Source organism: Procambarus clarkii, chromosome 1 (genome assembly GCF_040958095.1).
Source record: "Procambarus clarkii isolate CNS0578487 chromosome 1, FALCON_Pclarkii_2.0, whole genome shotgun sequence".
NCBI lineage: Eukaryota > Metazoa > Arthropoda > Malacostraca > Decapoda > Cambaridae > Procambarus > Procambarus clarkii.
In genome coordinates, this window is record NC_091150.1 from 44596453 (window position 1) to 44614804 (window position 18352).

At 39.8% G+C, this 18352-nt stretch overlaps 1 protein-coding gene across 1 annotated transcript in view; it reads left to right on the plus strand.

The window, feature by feature from the left end:
- Positions 1 to 18352, plus strand: part of LOC123745457 (hemicentin-2) — a 209460-nt gene that overhangs the window by 166485 nt on the left and 24623 nt on the right. The window contains exons 10-11 of the mRNA XM_069302653.1: positions 2176 to 2282; positions 2439 to 2563. Coding sequence (XP_069158754.1) covers positions 2176 to 2282; positions 2439 to 2563 — 232 coding nt within the window. The remainder of the gene's footprint in view (positions 1 to 2175; positions 2283 to 2438; positions 2564 to 18352) is intronic.

An 18352-nucleotide genomic window follows, 5' to 3' on the forward strand; every position in this document is an offset into this window, starting at 1 on the left:
AATCAAAATAATTTAGTAGTTGTGGCGTGGGTTGTTATGCCCCACTTGCGAGGTCTTGGCATTTATCAATTAAAAAAATACTTTTGCCTGTCTTCTGAATATTTGAATAGATGGATAGATATTTGGATGGATAGATGGATGAAAAGATTAATAGGTGCATGGATAGATGAACAGAAAGTTATATGGATAGATAGAAAGCTAGATGGATATATAGATTGAGAGATATTTGGCTGCACAGATGGGTGTATAGAAAGATGGATAGATGGATAGATGGACAAATAGATAAACAGATGGTTGGATGGATCGATAATGGGATAGGTAGAACAGATGGGTGGATAGAAGGATGGACAGATTGATCGACTGATAGATGGATGGATAGATGGAAAGAAGGATAAATGGACAGATGGATAAATATATACATGGATACATATATACATGGATAAATATATACATGGATAAATATATACATGGATAAATATATACATGGATAAATGGAGGGACAAATTTTTAAATAGATGGATGTATAGATATACTAACAGACAGACGAACATAAAGAGGATAGATGGACAGATAGCCGGGTAGTTAGATGGATAGCTAGAGGGGGAACAGAAAGATAGCTTGCTGGATATATATAGATGGATGAATGGATTGATAGAGGGATGGACTGATAAATAGATGTGCAGATCGATGGATAGATGGACAGATCTTTAGATGGAATGATAGATAAATGGATAGATAATGATAGATGGATGGACAGGTAGGAGACAGATAGACCCAGCCACCTTCGGGTGAACGCCTCTAGTGTACCATAGGAGAGAATGTCTGTCTGTTTACGTCTTACCCAAATTTGTAGGGGGAATGGTCTGGTGTACAAGACGAACATAGGCTGGTCGAGTCTAGGCCTAACTTAAATTATTTTAAAAATATTGCTAATTATTCACCCCCTCCCTCCCCCCCCCCCACCCCCTTCCATTCGATTGTCTGGAATTACGTTCTGGTGAGGTGTGAAATACTGGTGGTCATTTAAAAGCAAAAACGGGCAATTATCTAATGATCGACTTGTTAATTTGTCAGAAAATTTTCACCAAATTGATTGGGAGAGTTCTTCTTCACTAACGAATTGCAAAAGCATTTTCAACACAAACATTATTGAACCTGTTTTAATGCAAATCACAAAGCAATTCAATGTGAACATTACCAATGGTTTGTATAATGTGGATCCATTTTCGTTTGATCAATTAACAAGCATTTTGAGTGAGATCATTAATACACAGTTCTCTCAATACCATTGAATTAATACCTCATAACTATCGCTTCAGAATTGTTTGTTTCCCCCCTGGAACTCATACGTATTGGTCTGTAGTTACCTCTTATGTTTGCAAACAAAGAGGTTGTTTTTCACCTCACCTCAATCCTGCCTATATATCCACCACCACTGATTTGTAATATCCATCCTTCTGAAGATGTATTGATCAATACGGAGGCTCTTCAGGAAATTTCCATTTTAATTTCTTCCTTCGTGGTCTGACACTCTCACATTATTCATCACGTGTTAATTTCTTCATAATTATATATATATATATATATATATATATATATATATATATATATATATATATATATATATATATATATGTCGTACCTAATAGCCAGAACGCACTTGTCAGCCTACTATGCAAGGCCCGATTTGCCTAATAAGCCAAGTTTTTCTGAATTAATATATTTTCTCTAATTTTGTTCTTATGAAATGATAAATCTACTCATTTCATTATGTATGAGGTCAATTTTTTTTTATTGGAGTTTATATTAACGTAGATATATGACCAAACCTAACCAACCCTACCTAACCTAACCTAACCTATCTTTATAGGTTAGGTTAGGTTAGGTAGCCGAAAATGTTAGGTTAGGTTAGGTTAGGTAGGTTGGGTAGTCGAAAAACAATTAATTCATGAAAACTTGGCTTATTAGTCAAATTGAGCATTGCATAGTAGGCTGATAAGTGAGTTCTGGCTACTAGGTACGACATATATATATATATATATATATATATATATATATATATATATATATATATATATATATATATATATAATTATGAAGAAATTAACACGTGATGAATAATGTGAGAGTGTCAGACCATACATATATATATTACATATATATGTATGTCAACAGCAGAAGCCAGACTCTAGCAACAGCAGCAGCAGCAGCAGCAGCAGCAGCGGGCCACAACTCAACAAACACCTGGTCACAAACTACACAGCTTCCTCGCCGTTGTTCATGTGAGTTGATCCATGTATTCATTCACGTTTAATTACATATTAATTCACTGCAACATTTGAGCTGTCCCTGCCATAACTACGCGCCCCCTTGAGCGCCCCCTTGAGTGCCCCCTTGAGCGCCGTCTGACAGCGCCCCTGACGTGGTCTCCCCTACAGCGTGGCGGGCCTCCAGGCGGGGCGGGAGTTCGCAGTGGTGTTGAGGGCCAGCAACGACCAGGGCCTCAGTCCTCCGGTCGTCCTCAGCGCCTTCACCCTCAACGACAACGCTCAGACGGTCATTAGTGAGTACCGGGACTCCCCGTTCCCCCCCCCACCTGTTGTTAGTACCGGGACATCCCCCCCCCCCCTCCCTGTTGTTAGTACCGGGACACCACCCCCCCCCCCTCCCTGTTGTTAGTACCGGACCCCTGTTGTTGTGTCCCCAAGTTGTTAGACCCTAGGGCACTGGGTCATACTGGGTCTCAGACGTTGTGGCCCAAACTTGTTAGTGACCTCAAATTGCTAGTCATCTAAAGTTGCTTGTGGGGCTAAAGTTGTTAATGGCCTTCCGTAGTGTGTGGTCGTTCTTCGATACTGGTTTAAGGCCATAGTTATCTTAAGTTCTTAGCTTAACAGTTTAATTAACATATATTAAAGAGACGAATGTTCGCGAGTATTCAATATTTACGTGTCGGAGGAGTTTAAAAATCCCGTCTTGGTTTAAGGGTTTAATAAGCTAAAAGTTAAAGCATTAATTCATTAAAAAATAAAGTTCGGGGTTTAAGAAGAGTATAAAACATATTATTTTGCAAGTGTAAGGGATTATAGCACACGGGGTGGAGAGGTAGCGGGTGGAGAGGTTGAGGGTGGATAGGTTGAGGGTGGAGAGGTTGAGGGTGGATAGGTTGAGGGTGGAGAGGTTGAGGGTGGAGAGGTTGAGGGTGGAGAGGTTGAGGGTGGATAGGTTGAGGGTGGAGAGGTTGAGGGTGGAGAGGTTGAGGGTGGAGAGGTTGAGGGTGGATAGGTTGAGGGTGGAGAGGTTGAGGGTGGATAGGTTGAGGGTGGAGAGGTTGAGGGTGGAGAGGTTGAGGGTGGAGAGGTTGAGGGTGGAGAGGTTGAGGGTGGAGAGGTAGCGGGTGGAGAGGTTAAGGGTGGAGAGGTTGAGGGTGGAGAGGTTGAGGGTGGAGAGGTTAAGGGTGGAGAGGTTGAGGGTGGAGAGGTAGTGGGTGGAGAGGTTGAGGGTGGAGAGGTTGAGGGTGGAGAGGTTGAGGGTGGAGAGGTTGAGGGTGGAGAGGTTGAGGGTGGAGAGGTTGAGGGTGGAGAGGTAGTGGGTGGAGAGGTTGAGGGTGGAGAGGTTGAGGGTGGAGAGGTTGAGGGTGGAGAGGTTGAGGGTGGATAGGTTGAGGGTGGAGAGGTTGAGGGTGGAGAGGTTGAGGGTGGAGAGGTTGAGGGTGGAGAGGTTGAGGGTGGAGAGGTAGCGGGTGGAGAGGTTAAGGGTGGAGAGGTTGAGGGTGGAGAGGTTGAGGGTGGAGAGGTTGAGGGTGGAGAGGTTAAGGGTGGAGAGGTTGAGGGTGGAGAGGTAGTGGGTGGAGAGGTTGAGGGTGGAGAGGTTGAGGGTGGAGAGGTTGAGGGTGGAGAGGTTGAGGGTGGAGAGGTTGAGGGTGGAGAGGTTGAGGGTGGAGAGGTAGCGGGTGGAGAGGTTGAGGGTGGAGAGGTAGCGGGTGGAGAGGTTGAGGGTGGAGAGGTTGAGGGTGGAGAGGTTGAGGGTGGAGAGGTTGAGGGTGGAGAGGTTGAGGGTGGAGAGGTTGAGGGTGGAGAGGTTGAGGGTGGAGAGGTTGAGGGTGGAGAGGTAGTGGGTGGAGAGGTTGAGGGTGGAGAGGTTGAGGGTGGAGAGGTTGAGGGTGGAGAGGTTGAGGGTGGAGAGGTTGAGGGTGGAGAGGTTGAGGGTGGAGAGGTTGAGGGTGGAGAGGTTGAGGGTGGAGAGGTTGAGGGTGGAGAGGTTGAGGGTGGAGAGGTTGAGGGTGGAGAGGTTGAGGGTGGAGAGGTTGAGGGTGGAGAGGTTGAGGGTGGAGAGGTTGAGGGTGGAGAGGTTGAGGGTGGAGAGGTTGAGGGTGGAGAGGTTGAGGGTGGAGAGGTTAAGGGTGGAGAGGTTGAGGGTGGAGAGGTAGTGGGTGGAGAGGTTGAGGGTGGAGAGGTTGAGGGTGGAGAGGTTGAGGGTGGAGAGGTTGAGGGTGGAGAGGTAGTGGGTGGAGAGGTTGAGGGTGGAGAGGTTGAGGGTGGAGAGGTTGAGGGTGGAGAGGTTGAGGGTGGAGAGGTTGAGGGTGGAGAGGTTGAGGGTGGAGAGGTTGAGGGTGGAGAGGTTGAGGGTGGAGAGGTTGAGGGTGGAGAGGTAGCGGGTGGAGAGGTTGAGGGTGGAGAGGTTGAGGGTGGAGAGGTTAAGGGTGGAGAGGTTGAGGGTGGAGAGGTTGAGGGTGGAGAGGTTGAGGGTGGAGAGGTTGAGGGTGGAGAGGTTGAGGGTGGAGAGGTAGTGGGTGGAGAGGTTGAGGGTGGAGAGGTTGAGGGTGGAGAGGTTGAGGGTGGAGAGGTAGAGGGTGGAGAGGTAGTGGGTGGAGAGGTTGAGGGTGGAGAGGTTGAGGGTGGAGAGGTTGAGGGTGGAGAGGTTGAGGGTGGAGAGGTTGAGGGTGGAGAGGTTGAGGGTGGAGAGGTAGTGGGTGGAGAGGTTGAGGGTGGAGAGGTTGAGGGTGGAGAGGTAGTGGGTGGAGAGGTTGAGGGTGGAGAGGTTGAGGGTGGAGAGGTTGAGGGTAGAGAGGTTGAGGGTGGAGAGGTAGTGGGTGGAGAGGTTGAGGGTGGAGAGGTTGAGGGTGGAGAGGAGTAGTAGGGATGGCTCCACACAGGGGAATTTTTTTTTCTGGGAGAAAATTCCCCTGTGCGGGCCAGGGTTTTTCAGGATTCCCCTGTGCGGGCCATTGTTTTCAGGATTCCCCTGTGCGGGCCATGGTTTCAGGATTCCCCTGTGCGGGCCAGGGGTTTTCAGGTGAATTTAGAAATTCATGTTTGTGAGCCAGGGTTTTTTCAGGCGAATTTGGACAGTCACAGATTTTAGAAGTAAGGATTTCTTATGAGAAAAAATAATTTCCAAGACATAGAAGTTTGTTAGGGGCTTATGGAACAAATTACAAATTCAAGTAACATATGTAGCTCTTTAGGGTTTCCAGGAGAACTCTACGGACATATTTTACATGTTTTCAACTTACAAAATCGTCTATGTAAGCCTTAGTTATTCATATAAATTTAGAAAATCACCTGTGCGGGCCAGGGTTTCGTACCTCACATCACCTCCCTCCCCCTTACCTCGCAATCTCTCGCGTCACCTTTATTTACCTTACGCCAGGCCAGCCAGACCTCTTATCTTATCTTATCTTCTCCATAATATCTCGACCGTCCCTCCTCTCTCTCTCTCTCTCTCCTTTCATTCAGTTCAGTTCAACTATTTTCCAACATCGTATGTTTTCTCCTTTTCATTAAGCAAGTCAGTTTTACACAAATAAATCATGTTAGTAAGCAAGTTCTAGCTCACGTTCCCCCACCTTAGTCCCCTGTCATATAATGAATACTATCATTCCAATCCCTCTAAAATTTAAAAATAATCATATTTCAAACGTAGTTCAATACAGTAATTTAGTTACCAAGCTCCAGCGCTTGTCCTCCGCCTTAGCTCTCTCTCGTATCTTCGTTAGTAACAGTCCAATTTCCCTGAAATTTTTACCCTCTGTATTTCAGGCTTCGTAAATAAGATCAAAACAGTTATCAAGCTCCAGCGCTTGTCCCCCACCTTATTTCGTTTATACAAGATCGTTAGTAACAGTCCAATTTCCCTGAAATTTTTACCCTCTGTATTTCAGGCACTGTAAATAAGATCAAAACAGTTACCAAGCTCCAGTGCTTGTCCTCCGCCTTAGCTCTCTCTCGTATCTTCGTTAGTATCAGTCCAATTTCCCTGAAATTTTTACCCTCTGTATTTCGGGCACCGTAAATAAGATCAAAACAGTTACCAAGCTCCAGCGCTTGTCCTCCGCCTTAGCTCTCTCTCGTATCTTCGTTAGTATCAGTCCAATTTCCCTGAAATTTCTACCCTCTGTATTTCAGGCACCGTAAATAAGATCAAAACAGTTACCAAGCTCCAGCGCTTGTCCTCCGCCTTAGTTCTCTTTCGTATCTTTTTAAATAAACCATCAATTTCCCTTAAATTTTTACCCTCTGTATTTCAGACATCGTAAATAAAATCAAGTCAGTTATCGAGCTCCAGCTCTCGTCCCCGCCTTAATTCTCTTTCGTATCTTTGTAAATAACCCATCAATTTCCCTAAAATTAAAAGCAGACATACTTCAAAGTTAGTAAATAAGATCAAGTCAGTTACTGAGCTCCAGCTCTCGTCCCCCACCCTCTTCCACCCTCAAGTCTTTGTAAATAAACCATCAATTTCCCCGAAATTTTTACCCTCTGTATTTCAGACATAGTAAATATGATGAAAACAATTATAAAACTCTAGCTCTTGTCCTCTGTCCAAGTTCACTCCTGTAAATTCATTACTATCAATCCAAATCCCCCTGAGATTTAAACACCCAACTACATTTTCAGACATAGTAAATAAAAACCAGTTCAGTTATCAAGTTTCAACTCTTGTGCCCCAGCTTAGTTCATTTGTGCAAGTTCTTTATTTTCCAACTAAATCACCCTGAGATTTAAGATCACCTTATTTTCTAACATAGTAAAATTAATCTGGACATTAGCCTTAGATCATCAGACATAAATATATTCGATCAAGTCCGTCTCCAGCTTATCTCTTATCCGAGTATACACATAACCCCAACCTGTTTAATTATCTTTCACCCCCTCCCACCTTCCTCCGTCTCATCCAAGTCTCATAAATTTAAATGTAGCTGTTAATTTGCGTTCTTTCCCCGTTCATAGCATATTCTCTGTAAGTTCGGATCTGTACTTAGTCTTACATATTCTCTAGTTCTTTCCCATTTTATACAAGACTTAAACAACTATTACCGTCTCCTCTATCTTATTTAAACATGAGTCATATGTAAATATACCCGACTCTTTCCATCCATTACAAGTCCTAGCTTGTTCACCGCCCAACTCACTACGCTATTTCTACTCTACATGTTATAGCATGTTTTCCGCTCATCTTGGTACCAACCCTTACAATCTCTCTCTCTCTTTCCTTTACATGTCTCAGCGTGTTCGCCTCGCATCTTACTACGCTGTCTACTTTACATGTTGTAGCGTGTATTACTGTGTCCCATATCTTATTTAAACATGAGTCATATGTAAATATACCCGACTCCTTCCATCCATTACAAGTCCTAGCTTGTTCACCGCCCAACTCACTACACTGTCTACTTTACATGTTGTAGCATGTTTTCCGCACATCTTGATACCATCCCTTACAATCTCTCAATCCTTTACACATCCCAACTTTCAACCCTTTCTTACAATTTTCCTCCATCCCTCCGCTACATGTTCTTACCCGTTCATTACAGTCCACTACATATTCTCTAATCATCTCTGTACTAATTCTCAAAACTAGTTGTTTCTGTCATTTTAGTAAGTAAGTAGATCATCGTTACTAACAACAACAACAACAACAACAGTAACATTACTAATTCACAGTAAGTTACTACTGAGCATTTAGCAGTTATCCATTTTTTCAAATAAGGTCAATATAAATCATTCTAAGACATCTTCGTACAATTAAAGATACTTGCCTGTGCACTAAGTCATTACTTACAGTAGCATCTTAAGGCATTGTTTTCGTAACTCAGTTTTATTAAACATACACCTTCATTAGTCAAAGGAAAACTTTTCAAGTCATTGTATTCAATATTTCCGTTAAACTTACTACATCATGTCATTATTCGGTTTCATAATTAAGTACTTGTTTCAGTCCTCCAATGTAATAAGCAAATTATTCTATTAAGGATAAAGAAATCTTATTTAGAAGAGACATTAAGTTTATTACAACATTTAACGCATACAGTTATTCTTTGTAGTTATACAGGTATTCAAGAAATCATAAGTGTTCAAGAAGCAATCATATACAGTTATTCTTAGTAGTTATACAAGTGTTCAAGAAATCATAAGTGTTCAAGAAGCAATTGGATTTATTATATATAAAATATTTCCTCTACAAATTGGACAGCATTTCAGAGCTAAAAGACAACCACTGCATGTCACCATATGTTTACATGGTAGTATTACAATATTTATATTTTTATCCATACAAACTCTGCATAAAATATCTTCTTCCCAAGATTGATCTGTACAGTCCTTGTTTTCAACAGTGTTAGTACAAGTCTCCGGTAAAGTTTTCAGTCCCAGATCTTCAAGCGTAGCTTCTTGTTCCTCTTTATCATCAACTGCTTCATAAATTAAGTCCCGTACCCGTAAATAAATATCTGTTCCCTCTTGCATATACCTCAACACAATTTCTAGACATCTACTTTGTATAATAAAAGGTAACAAATCTCTGGATTCCTTAAGATACTCACTTAAAGCATATCTTATACTCTCCACAGGTATTAATTTTTTATGAATCAGATGTTTGAACTTATCCATACCCTCCATTAAGATATTAATTAAATCATTGTCTATAGGTTTTATAGGTAATGGTATTGTCAATCTAGCATTCTTAACAAATTCCTTGCCCCTTGCAAGAATAATGTAAGCACATTCTGGACTACATCTCGCATGTAACGTCCAAGGATCATCTTCTGGTCTCCAATTTCGTATTCCACAGGCGCAGTGATAGCAGCAGACGTGGTCACTTATACCTGAAAACCATAAAACAATCCAGCATTATCTCGTTACTATCTTTTAACTAATATTCATTATTTCTTTACTTATAACTCTATTAAGTTTAAAATAGTTAAAACACTTCATACCACAGTAAAAAAAACCAGCTTCTGCCAGCTCATGAGAAGTTTGCTTGACGCTTCCAGGCCATGTCATATCAAATGTCTCTAGGCGAGATTTATAAGTTACCAATCCTGGATTCAGCGATTTCCTAAATTTGATCAATCCCAGATCTTCCTTAGGAGGAGCACCACCTAAAAAATATAACGTAGTTACGTAAATTATTCTTTAGAAGAATAAGAAGTATCTATTTAAGCAATCAAGTTTTGTACAGAGTATATAAGACTGGTATAAGAATACATCATAAGAATATATACTTACTACTATCACTTATTTTCTTATTTCCTAGTTCTATTTTATGGGAAACAAATTCCAGTCCATATTTGAAAGCTATCTCAGACACCTCTAAAGAAACATTGTCACTCCTCTTGCCTCTAATAAAGGCACAGTCTTGATTAATCATCTTATGACGTCTTCTGGGGGTATCACCAACAATCCATGCACCTACTATACAATAACAAAATGCACACAAACAGTAATCACTATTGCGAAGGTAATAGAACCCATCTTCAACTAAGTCAATAGGGTTTAACCACTTAATGGGCCAATTCACAAATGTTTGTAGTCTAACTCCTGCACATTTAAGGCTTTCTATACTGTAAAACTTCCTGGCACACAAAGGATCCATCGTGTGAGGGCAGCACTAACTATTAGAGTAGGATAAGCAAGTATATATATCCCTAAAATAAGTATCGTACATCGCTACATATTTAACAGTTTCCCCATTTATAATAGACAGTAATTTCCTCTAAATACTTCTCTATTAAAAAATCCTTAAAGTTTCATAATTAAATAAAGCTCTTATATAAATACTTAGTAAACTACTTTCATTATTTATTAGACTTATTAGAAAAATACATCACTTTGGCAATCTCGCTAAAAGTATACTGTTACGTCTTTATTCGTAGCTGCCGTACATAATGATAGATATCTATATATAATTTAGTAGTAAATTCTTATTTAATCTAATTAAAATATATGCTTAAAGCATCTATATCCTAAAATGAAATATACTATTAGTTATAATGTAATATATAATATCACTCTAAGGTAACAAAAATCCTTATTAATATATTCAAATAAGTGGTAACTTTTACATTTCCCCCAATATAAGAGCGCGGACCTCACATTAGGGATATTATTACGACTATCTGGATCGTATCTACTACCTTACGAGGAAGAAAATTCACCATGGATACTGTTCTGACAACTTGTCAGGGTTATTTAACCGACAATTCATTTTGTAATAATGAAACCTGTATTGTGTACGGAGTGAACTGTATATCCTGTGTTCCCCGAGGAATGGCCCTAGACTTAGCCAAGAAATATTCTCATGCTGACGCTTATAATGTTCGCCGACCCTTGTACAGTCTTAAGAGATGTATCCCTGAAGATCGTCCAGTACCAGGAACAATTCATATCTCTAAAGGAGAAAATCTTCCGTATATTGTTGCTATAGCCACACAATACGGTATTGGATTACCTATAGAAAGTAATAACATTGCTCAGGGAATTATAGAAAACTCAAAAGACAGAAACATGCTCTCTGGATTAAACGAAGATACATCCATTAATCGTCTCGTCTACTTCAAGAATGGTATGAAAGATTTATTTAACTTTATCAAGGGCTCTCCTCAAATTATGAGAGTTATAATACCAACAGGAATTGGGATTACATGTGTTCGAAGAGATAAAGTTTGGGAAAATACTTATCTTCCTGTTATTGAAGATATGTATAAACAGTTAAAACCCTACGGAGTGGAAGTTAAATTACTGTTTAACGAGGAGATTATGCAGAGGAAGAGCAAGTAACACTTGGCAACCTTTTGTGTGCGCAGTGTTTCTACGCGCAGCCTAAAGATGTATATATGCTTCCCCGGAGTGATCTCTTACGGTGTCCTCCTCTTCTTGGATGACAGAATCTACTTCAAGCTTGGATATTCAAGGCTATGGAGATCAAGACTATTATTGGAGACTTTGCCTCCCTGCCCGTCTACAATAATCACGACTGTTTATTGTACGATCTTGATGCTACGAGTGTACAAATGTGTAAAATTGTGCAAGGATTGTGGGATCGTTACCCATATGCGAGATTACATCGTGAAAACTTTCCTTACAAAAACAGGGCTGTTGTATCTTATCGCAGTAACCCTGGTAGTATACATATTGGAGAACCACCTGAATTTAACAACAGGATGGATGAAGATCCCCATCTACCCCTTATTATTGGTTTAGTGACTCAGTTTGCTAGTAGACCTGCAACTTTACCAGCATATGAAAATCCTCCGTGTGAAGTACGAAGTTTAGATGAACATTTTTACGATGGACTTGAAAAAGATACAGAATATCAGAGATGGCGCTGGTTTGAAAATGCTCTGAAGGAAGCCCTTGTTTTCATTCTTAAAAGATGTGTTAAGAGAATTATTATTCCATATGGGTTTGGCATGTCAAGTTATTTGGACAACTGCGCAGTATGGGAAAGTAAATATTTGCCTATACTTGAGAAAATAGGACAAAAACTACGAAAACGAGGTATTGTACTCTTCATAGTACGTCCTGAAAACATCGTTCCTCCTCAGTCATCCACCCACGGCATCTTTGAAAATAAGATTCCATACATTGCTGTTCTTCAAAATGGATCCACAACTAATGCTACTGATGCTGCTAGGACACCTGAAGATGATGCTACGCCTGCTACCGCTGATGCTAGTTCACCTTCTATCAACACTAAGTTGTCTGATACAATTAATTCAACACCTGTTAATGTTACTACGTCTGTTGATACTAATGTTACAATGTGTGTTAGTAGTAGTTTTACAAATTTAGAAGAGAAGATGGATTGGGAATAATAATGTCTGTAAATAATTTATACTTTGTACATTTTTACAAATTAAATACATTGTACATTTTTACACGTTAAATAACAAAATAGAAACTCGTGTGTTTATTTTCTCCCTTTTTTAATGTCTAAATGTCAACTCTACTTTTCTGAGTATATAGGAAGAGGTACGAAACTTTTTCTGTCTTACTTCAAGATGGATTGTTCTATGTACATGCAAGTGAAGCTTAAGCGTTTGAATAAGTGTATTATAGATGCTGATTTTACTAGTGATGAAATTCTAAAACCTGGAGACTGTCTTGTCTACGATTCTCATAATTTATCTGGTGGATTTGCACAACTGTTATGGGAAAAATATCCTTACAGTAAAGTTTCCGAGTGTGAAGTGGTACAGAATAATATAACTCCTGGTGGTATAGTACTTGCTTTATCTCCAGAACCAGAAATAAAACCTCATATTATAGGACTTCAATACAGTAGCTCTAATGAAGATCTAGGATTACAGAAAGATATTATTAAACGCTGGAGTTTTAAATCTGCAATAAGACAAATTTGTTGTCAAGCAAGAAATAATAATTTAATCCAGCGTATAATTATTCCATATGGTATTGGGTTTAATGACGGAATAGGATGGAGTAAAGAAGAACAAGAAGAATGGGAGACACACTATTTTCCAGGACTAGCCCATTTAGCTTATGTTTTAAAGAATAATAAAAAAGAATTATTAATGGTTCGTATACCTCTTGGAGAAGATGTTACGGGGACTGGGAGAGAGAAGAAACAAGTAGAGGATGGATCTAATAAACGGAAGAGAATGTCATAGTTAAAACTAGTAGATCTAAAATAATACATATAACTAATTTGGAAACTACAGCTAAGAGAGAGGGGCGGAGCGTAACAATCTCCGATGTGATAAGCTAGGTCGGGATATATCTTGCCATAAACTCCCCATCTCGGTCCAGCAGTGACAAGACATACTCGGATCGATGGCTGCTGTATACAGTAAGTGATTATTGTATGATGTACTTACAGTACTCGTTATATTTGTTGTGATATAATTTTGCTTATTATTGAATATCTTTTAGTTTTGAAATATTATGATTATTTAATAGTCCCTGTGTTAAATATTGTATTTTTTTCTTTGTTTAAAGATCTACCCCATGTGATGGATGTGAAGAGTCTACCAGGGTTTGGAAGCATGCCTGATCTTGTGTCAGAAACTATATGGCAAAGTCCAGCTTCGACTGTTTTGTGGAAGAATATGCCCCAGGCGGAAAAACAGACTTATAAAGTGATGACACATACTGATAAATGTACGCATGAGAACATTGTTCCAGCTCTAGCAAAGTTTATTAGCAAAAGTGAAAATGTTTTAATGATACTGATTGGTCGTGATTTTATAAAGTTGAAAGAAGAACTTCCAATGATAAAATGTGACATAGTCTTATTTAGCTTAAAAGAGAGTGTTACAGATGTACTCAAGAAACATGAGAATTGTCAAGTGGTGTTGCTGACGAAAATTCCTAGTAAGGCTGAGATGAAGAAAATTTCTTTGTTATTTAAAGGCGATAAAATAATTTGCACTTTTAGACCTAAACCCCGTTTTAAATACATATTTCCAGAATTTGAAGAAGTGCCTATAGGATGTAACTTAAAGGATAAATTTTTTATAAGAAAATTTGTGGATGAAATTGGTTCTCCAAATGCTGCAAACTGGTTTATTAATAAGTTGAGTTCTGAAGAACGAGAAGTGTATACTATAATGAGCCAGGATGAACTGCAACAGCAGGTAAATAGTAAGACTGTGAAAGAGCTTAGTATTATTCACCCTAAAACAGAAGAAGATGAACATTGGAGTTTAATTGATCATATGGAGGAGAGCTTTCCATCTTTTCCGTTAAATTTAATAAAGATGAGACCAGAAATAGGATATCATACCCCCCAAAAGATAGAAATAGAGGCAGTGATGAGATTTATAGGACAGGATCCTGTACTTGGTGTTTTCTCTGGTATGGCTTTTATTGAAAATCTTATTAGGATAAGACATACTAATGTGGTACGAGCTACAGATAATTACTCGAATATGGGTGAGAGTAAGTGGATGGAGGTTGAACAAATGGATGCTGTAGAAGCAGTTAGGACTTATTGTAATGACAGAGAAGTACTTCTAATGTCCTGGCCTGAATTGATTTGTGATGATAATGTTTATAGCGATGCTTTCTATGTTTTAAAGGAATTTAAGGGACAAAAACTAATCTATTTTGGAGAAGGGGAAGGGGGATGCTGTGCATGTGATGGATTTTTTAACTTGCTGGATAGTGAGTTTCATTGTGTGAAATCAAATACATGTTTTACTTATAATTCTTTTATAAATTCAAATGTTTATTTCTATATAAGACTATAGTGTTTATGATTTCTTGAACACTTGTATAACTACTAAGAACACTTGTATATGATTTTCTTGAACACTTGTATAACTACTAAGAACACTTGTATATGATTTTCTTGAACACTTGTAAAACTACTAAGAACACTTATGATTTCTTGAATACCTGTATAACTACTAAGAATAACTGTATGCGTTAAATGTTGTAATAAACTTAATGTCTCTTCTAAATAAGATTTCTTTATCCTTAATAGAATAATTTGCTTATTACATTGGAGGACTGAAACAAGTACTTAATTATGAAACCGAATAATGACATGATGTAGTAAGTTTAACGGAAATATTGAATACAATGACTTGAAAAGTTTTCCTTTGACTAATGAAGGTGTATGTTTAATAAAACTGAGTTACGAAAACAATGCCTTAAGATGCTACTGTAAGTAATGACTTAGTGCACAGGCAAGTATCTTTAATTGTACGAAGATGTCTTAGAATGATTTATATTGACCTTATTTGAAAAAATGGATAACTGCTAAATGCTCAGTAGTAACTTACTGTGAATTAGTAATGTTACTGTTGTTGTTGTTGTTGTTGTTAGTAACGATGATCTACTTACTTACTAAAATGACAGAAACAACTAGTTTTGAGAATTAGTACAGAGATGATTAGAGAATATGTAGTGGACTGTAATGAACGGGTAAGAACATGTAGCGGAGGGATGGAGGAAAATTGTAAGAAAGGGTTGAAAGTTGGGATGTGTAAAGGATTGAGAGATTGTAAGGGATGGTATCAAGATGTGCGGAAAACATGCTACAACATGTAAAGTAGACAGTGTAGTGAGTTGGGCGGTGAACAAGCTAGGACTTGTAATGGATGGAAGGAGTCGGGTATATTTACATATGACTCATGTTTAAATAAGATATGGGACACAGTAATACACGCTACAACATGTAAAGTAGACAGCGTAGTAAGATGCGAGGCGAACATGCTGAGACATGTAAAGGAATGAGAGAGAGAGAGATTGTAAGGGTTGGTACCAAGATGAGCGGAAAACATGCTATAACATGTAGAGTAGAAATAGCGTAGTGAGTTGGGCGGTGAACAAGCTAGGACTTGTAATGGATGGAAAGAGTCGGGTATATTTACATATGACTCATGTTTAAATAAGATAGAGGAGACGGTAATAGTTGTTTAAGTCTTGTATAAAATGGGAAAGAAGTAGAGAATATGTAAGACTAAGTACAGATCCGAACTTACAGAGAATATGCTATGAACGGGGAAAGAACGCAAATTAACAGCTACATTTAAATTTATGAGACTTGGATGAGATGGAGGAAGGTGGGAGGGGGTGAAAGATAATTAAACAGGTTGGGGTTATGTGTATACTCGGATAAGAGATAAGCTGGAGACGGACTTGATCGAATATATTTATGTCTGATGATCTAAGGCTAATGTCCAGATTAATTTTACTATGTTAGAAAATAAGGTGATCTTAAATCTCAGGGTGATTTAGTTGGAAAATAAAGAACTTGCACAAATGAACTAAGCTGGGGCACAAGAGTTGAAACTTGATAACTGAACTGGTTTTTATTTACTATGTCTGAAAATGTAGTTGGGTGTTTAAATCTCAGGGGGATTTGGATTGATAGTAATGAATTTACAGGAGTGAACTTGGACAGAGGACAAGAGCTAGAGTTTTATAATTGTTTTCATCATATTTACTATGTCTGAAATACAGAGGGTAAAAATTTCGGGGAAATTGATGGTTTATTTACAAAGACTTGAGGGTGGAAGAGGGTGGGGGACGAGAGCTGGAGCTCAGTAACTGACTTGATCTTATTTACTAACTTTGAAGTATGTCTGCTTTTAATTTTAGGGAAATTGATGGGTTATTTACAAAGATACGAAAGAGAATTAAGGCGGGGACGAGAGCTGGAGCTCGATAACTGACTTGATTTTATTTACGGTGTCTGAAATACAGAGGGTAAAAATTTAAGGGAAATTGATGGTTTATTTAAAAAGATACGAAAGAGAACTAAGGCGGAGGACAAGCGCTGGAGCTTGGTAACTGTTTTGATCTTATTTACGGTGCCTGAAATACAGAGGGTAGAAATTTCAGGGAAATTGGACTGATACTAACGAAGATACGAGAGAGAGCTAAGGCGGAGGACAAGCGCTGGAGCTTGGTAACTGTTTTGATCTTATTTACGGTGCCCGAAATACAGAGGGTAAAAATTTCAGGGAAATTGGACTGATACTAACGAAGATACGAGAGAGAGCTAAGGCGGAGGACAAGCACTGGAGCTTGGTAACTGTTTTGATCTTATTTACGGTGCCTGAAATACAGAGGGTAAAAATTTCAGGGAAATTGGACTGTTACTAACGATCTTGTATAAACGAAATAAGGTGGGGGACAAGCGCTGGAGCTTGATAACTGTTTTGATCTTATTTACGGAGCCTGAAATACAGAGGGAAAAAATTTCAGGGAAATTGGACTGTTACTAACGAAGATACGAGAGAGAGCTAAGGCGGAGGACAAGCGCTGGAGCTTGGTAACTAAATTACTGTATTGAACTACGTTTGAAATATGATTATTTTTAAATTTTAGAGGGATTGGAATGATAGTATTCATTATATGACAGGGGACTAAGGTGGGGGAACGTGAGCTAGAACTTGCTTACTAACATGATTTATTTGTGTAAAACTGACTTGCTTAATGAAAATGAGAAAACATACGATGTTGGAAAATAGTTGAACTGAACTGAATGAAAGGAGAGAGAGAGAGAGAGAGGAGGGACGGTCGAGATATTATGGAGAAGATAAGATAAGATAAGAGGTATGGCTGGCCTGGCGTAAAGTAAATAAAGGTGACGCGAGAGATTGCGAGGTAAGGGGGAGGGAGGTGATGTGAGGTACGAAACCCTGGCCCGCACAGGTGATTTTCTAAATTTATATGAATAACTAAGGCTTACATAGACGATTTTGTAAGTTGAAAACATGTAAAATATGTCCGTAGAGTTCTCCTGGAAACCCTAAAGAGCTACATATGTTACTTGAATTTGTTCCATAAGCCCCTAACAAACTTCTATGTCTTGGAAATTATTTTTCTCATAAGAAATCCTTACTTCTAAAATCTGTGACTGTCCAAATTCGCCTGAAAAAACCCTGGCTCACAAACATGAATTTCTAAATTCACCTGAAAACCCCTGGCCCGCACAGGGGAATCCTGAAACCATGGCCCGCACAGGGGAATCCTGAAAACAATGGCCCGCACAGGGGAATCCTGAAAAACCCTGGCCCGCACAGGGGAATTTTCTCCCAGAAAAAAAAATTCCCCTGTGTGGAGCCATCCCCACTACTGAGAGGTAGTGGGTGGAGAGGTTGAGGGTGGAGAGGTTGAGGGTGGAGAGGTAGTGGGTGGAGAGGCTGAGGGTGGAGAGGTTGAGGGTGGAGAGGTAGTGGGTGGAGAGGTTGAGGGTGGAGAGGTAGTGGGTGGAGAGGCTGAGGGTGGAGAGGTTGAGGGTGGAGAGGTAGTGGGTGGAGAGGTTGAGGGTGGAGAGGTTGAGGGTGGAGAGGTTGAGGGTGGAGAGGTTGAGGGTGGAGAGGTTGAGGGTGGAGAGGTAGTGGGTGGAGAGGTTGAGGGTGGAGAGGTTGAGGGTGGAGAGGTAGTGGGTGGAGAGGTTGAGGGTGGAGAGGTTGAGGGTGGAGAGGTTAAGGGTGGAGAGGTTAAGGGTGGAGAGGTTGAGGGTAGAGAGGTTGAGGGTGGAGCGGTAGGTTGAGTGTAGTATGGGGTCACTAACAAGTTAGGGACCACAAACCCTGAGACCCAACAGAGCCTCGGCTCTAACAGAGCCAACAGAGCCTCTCGGCTCTTTATTAGTT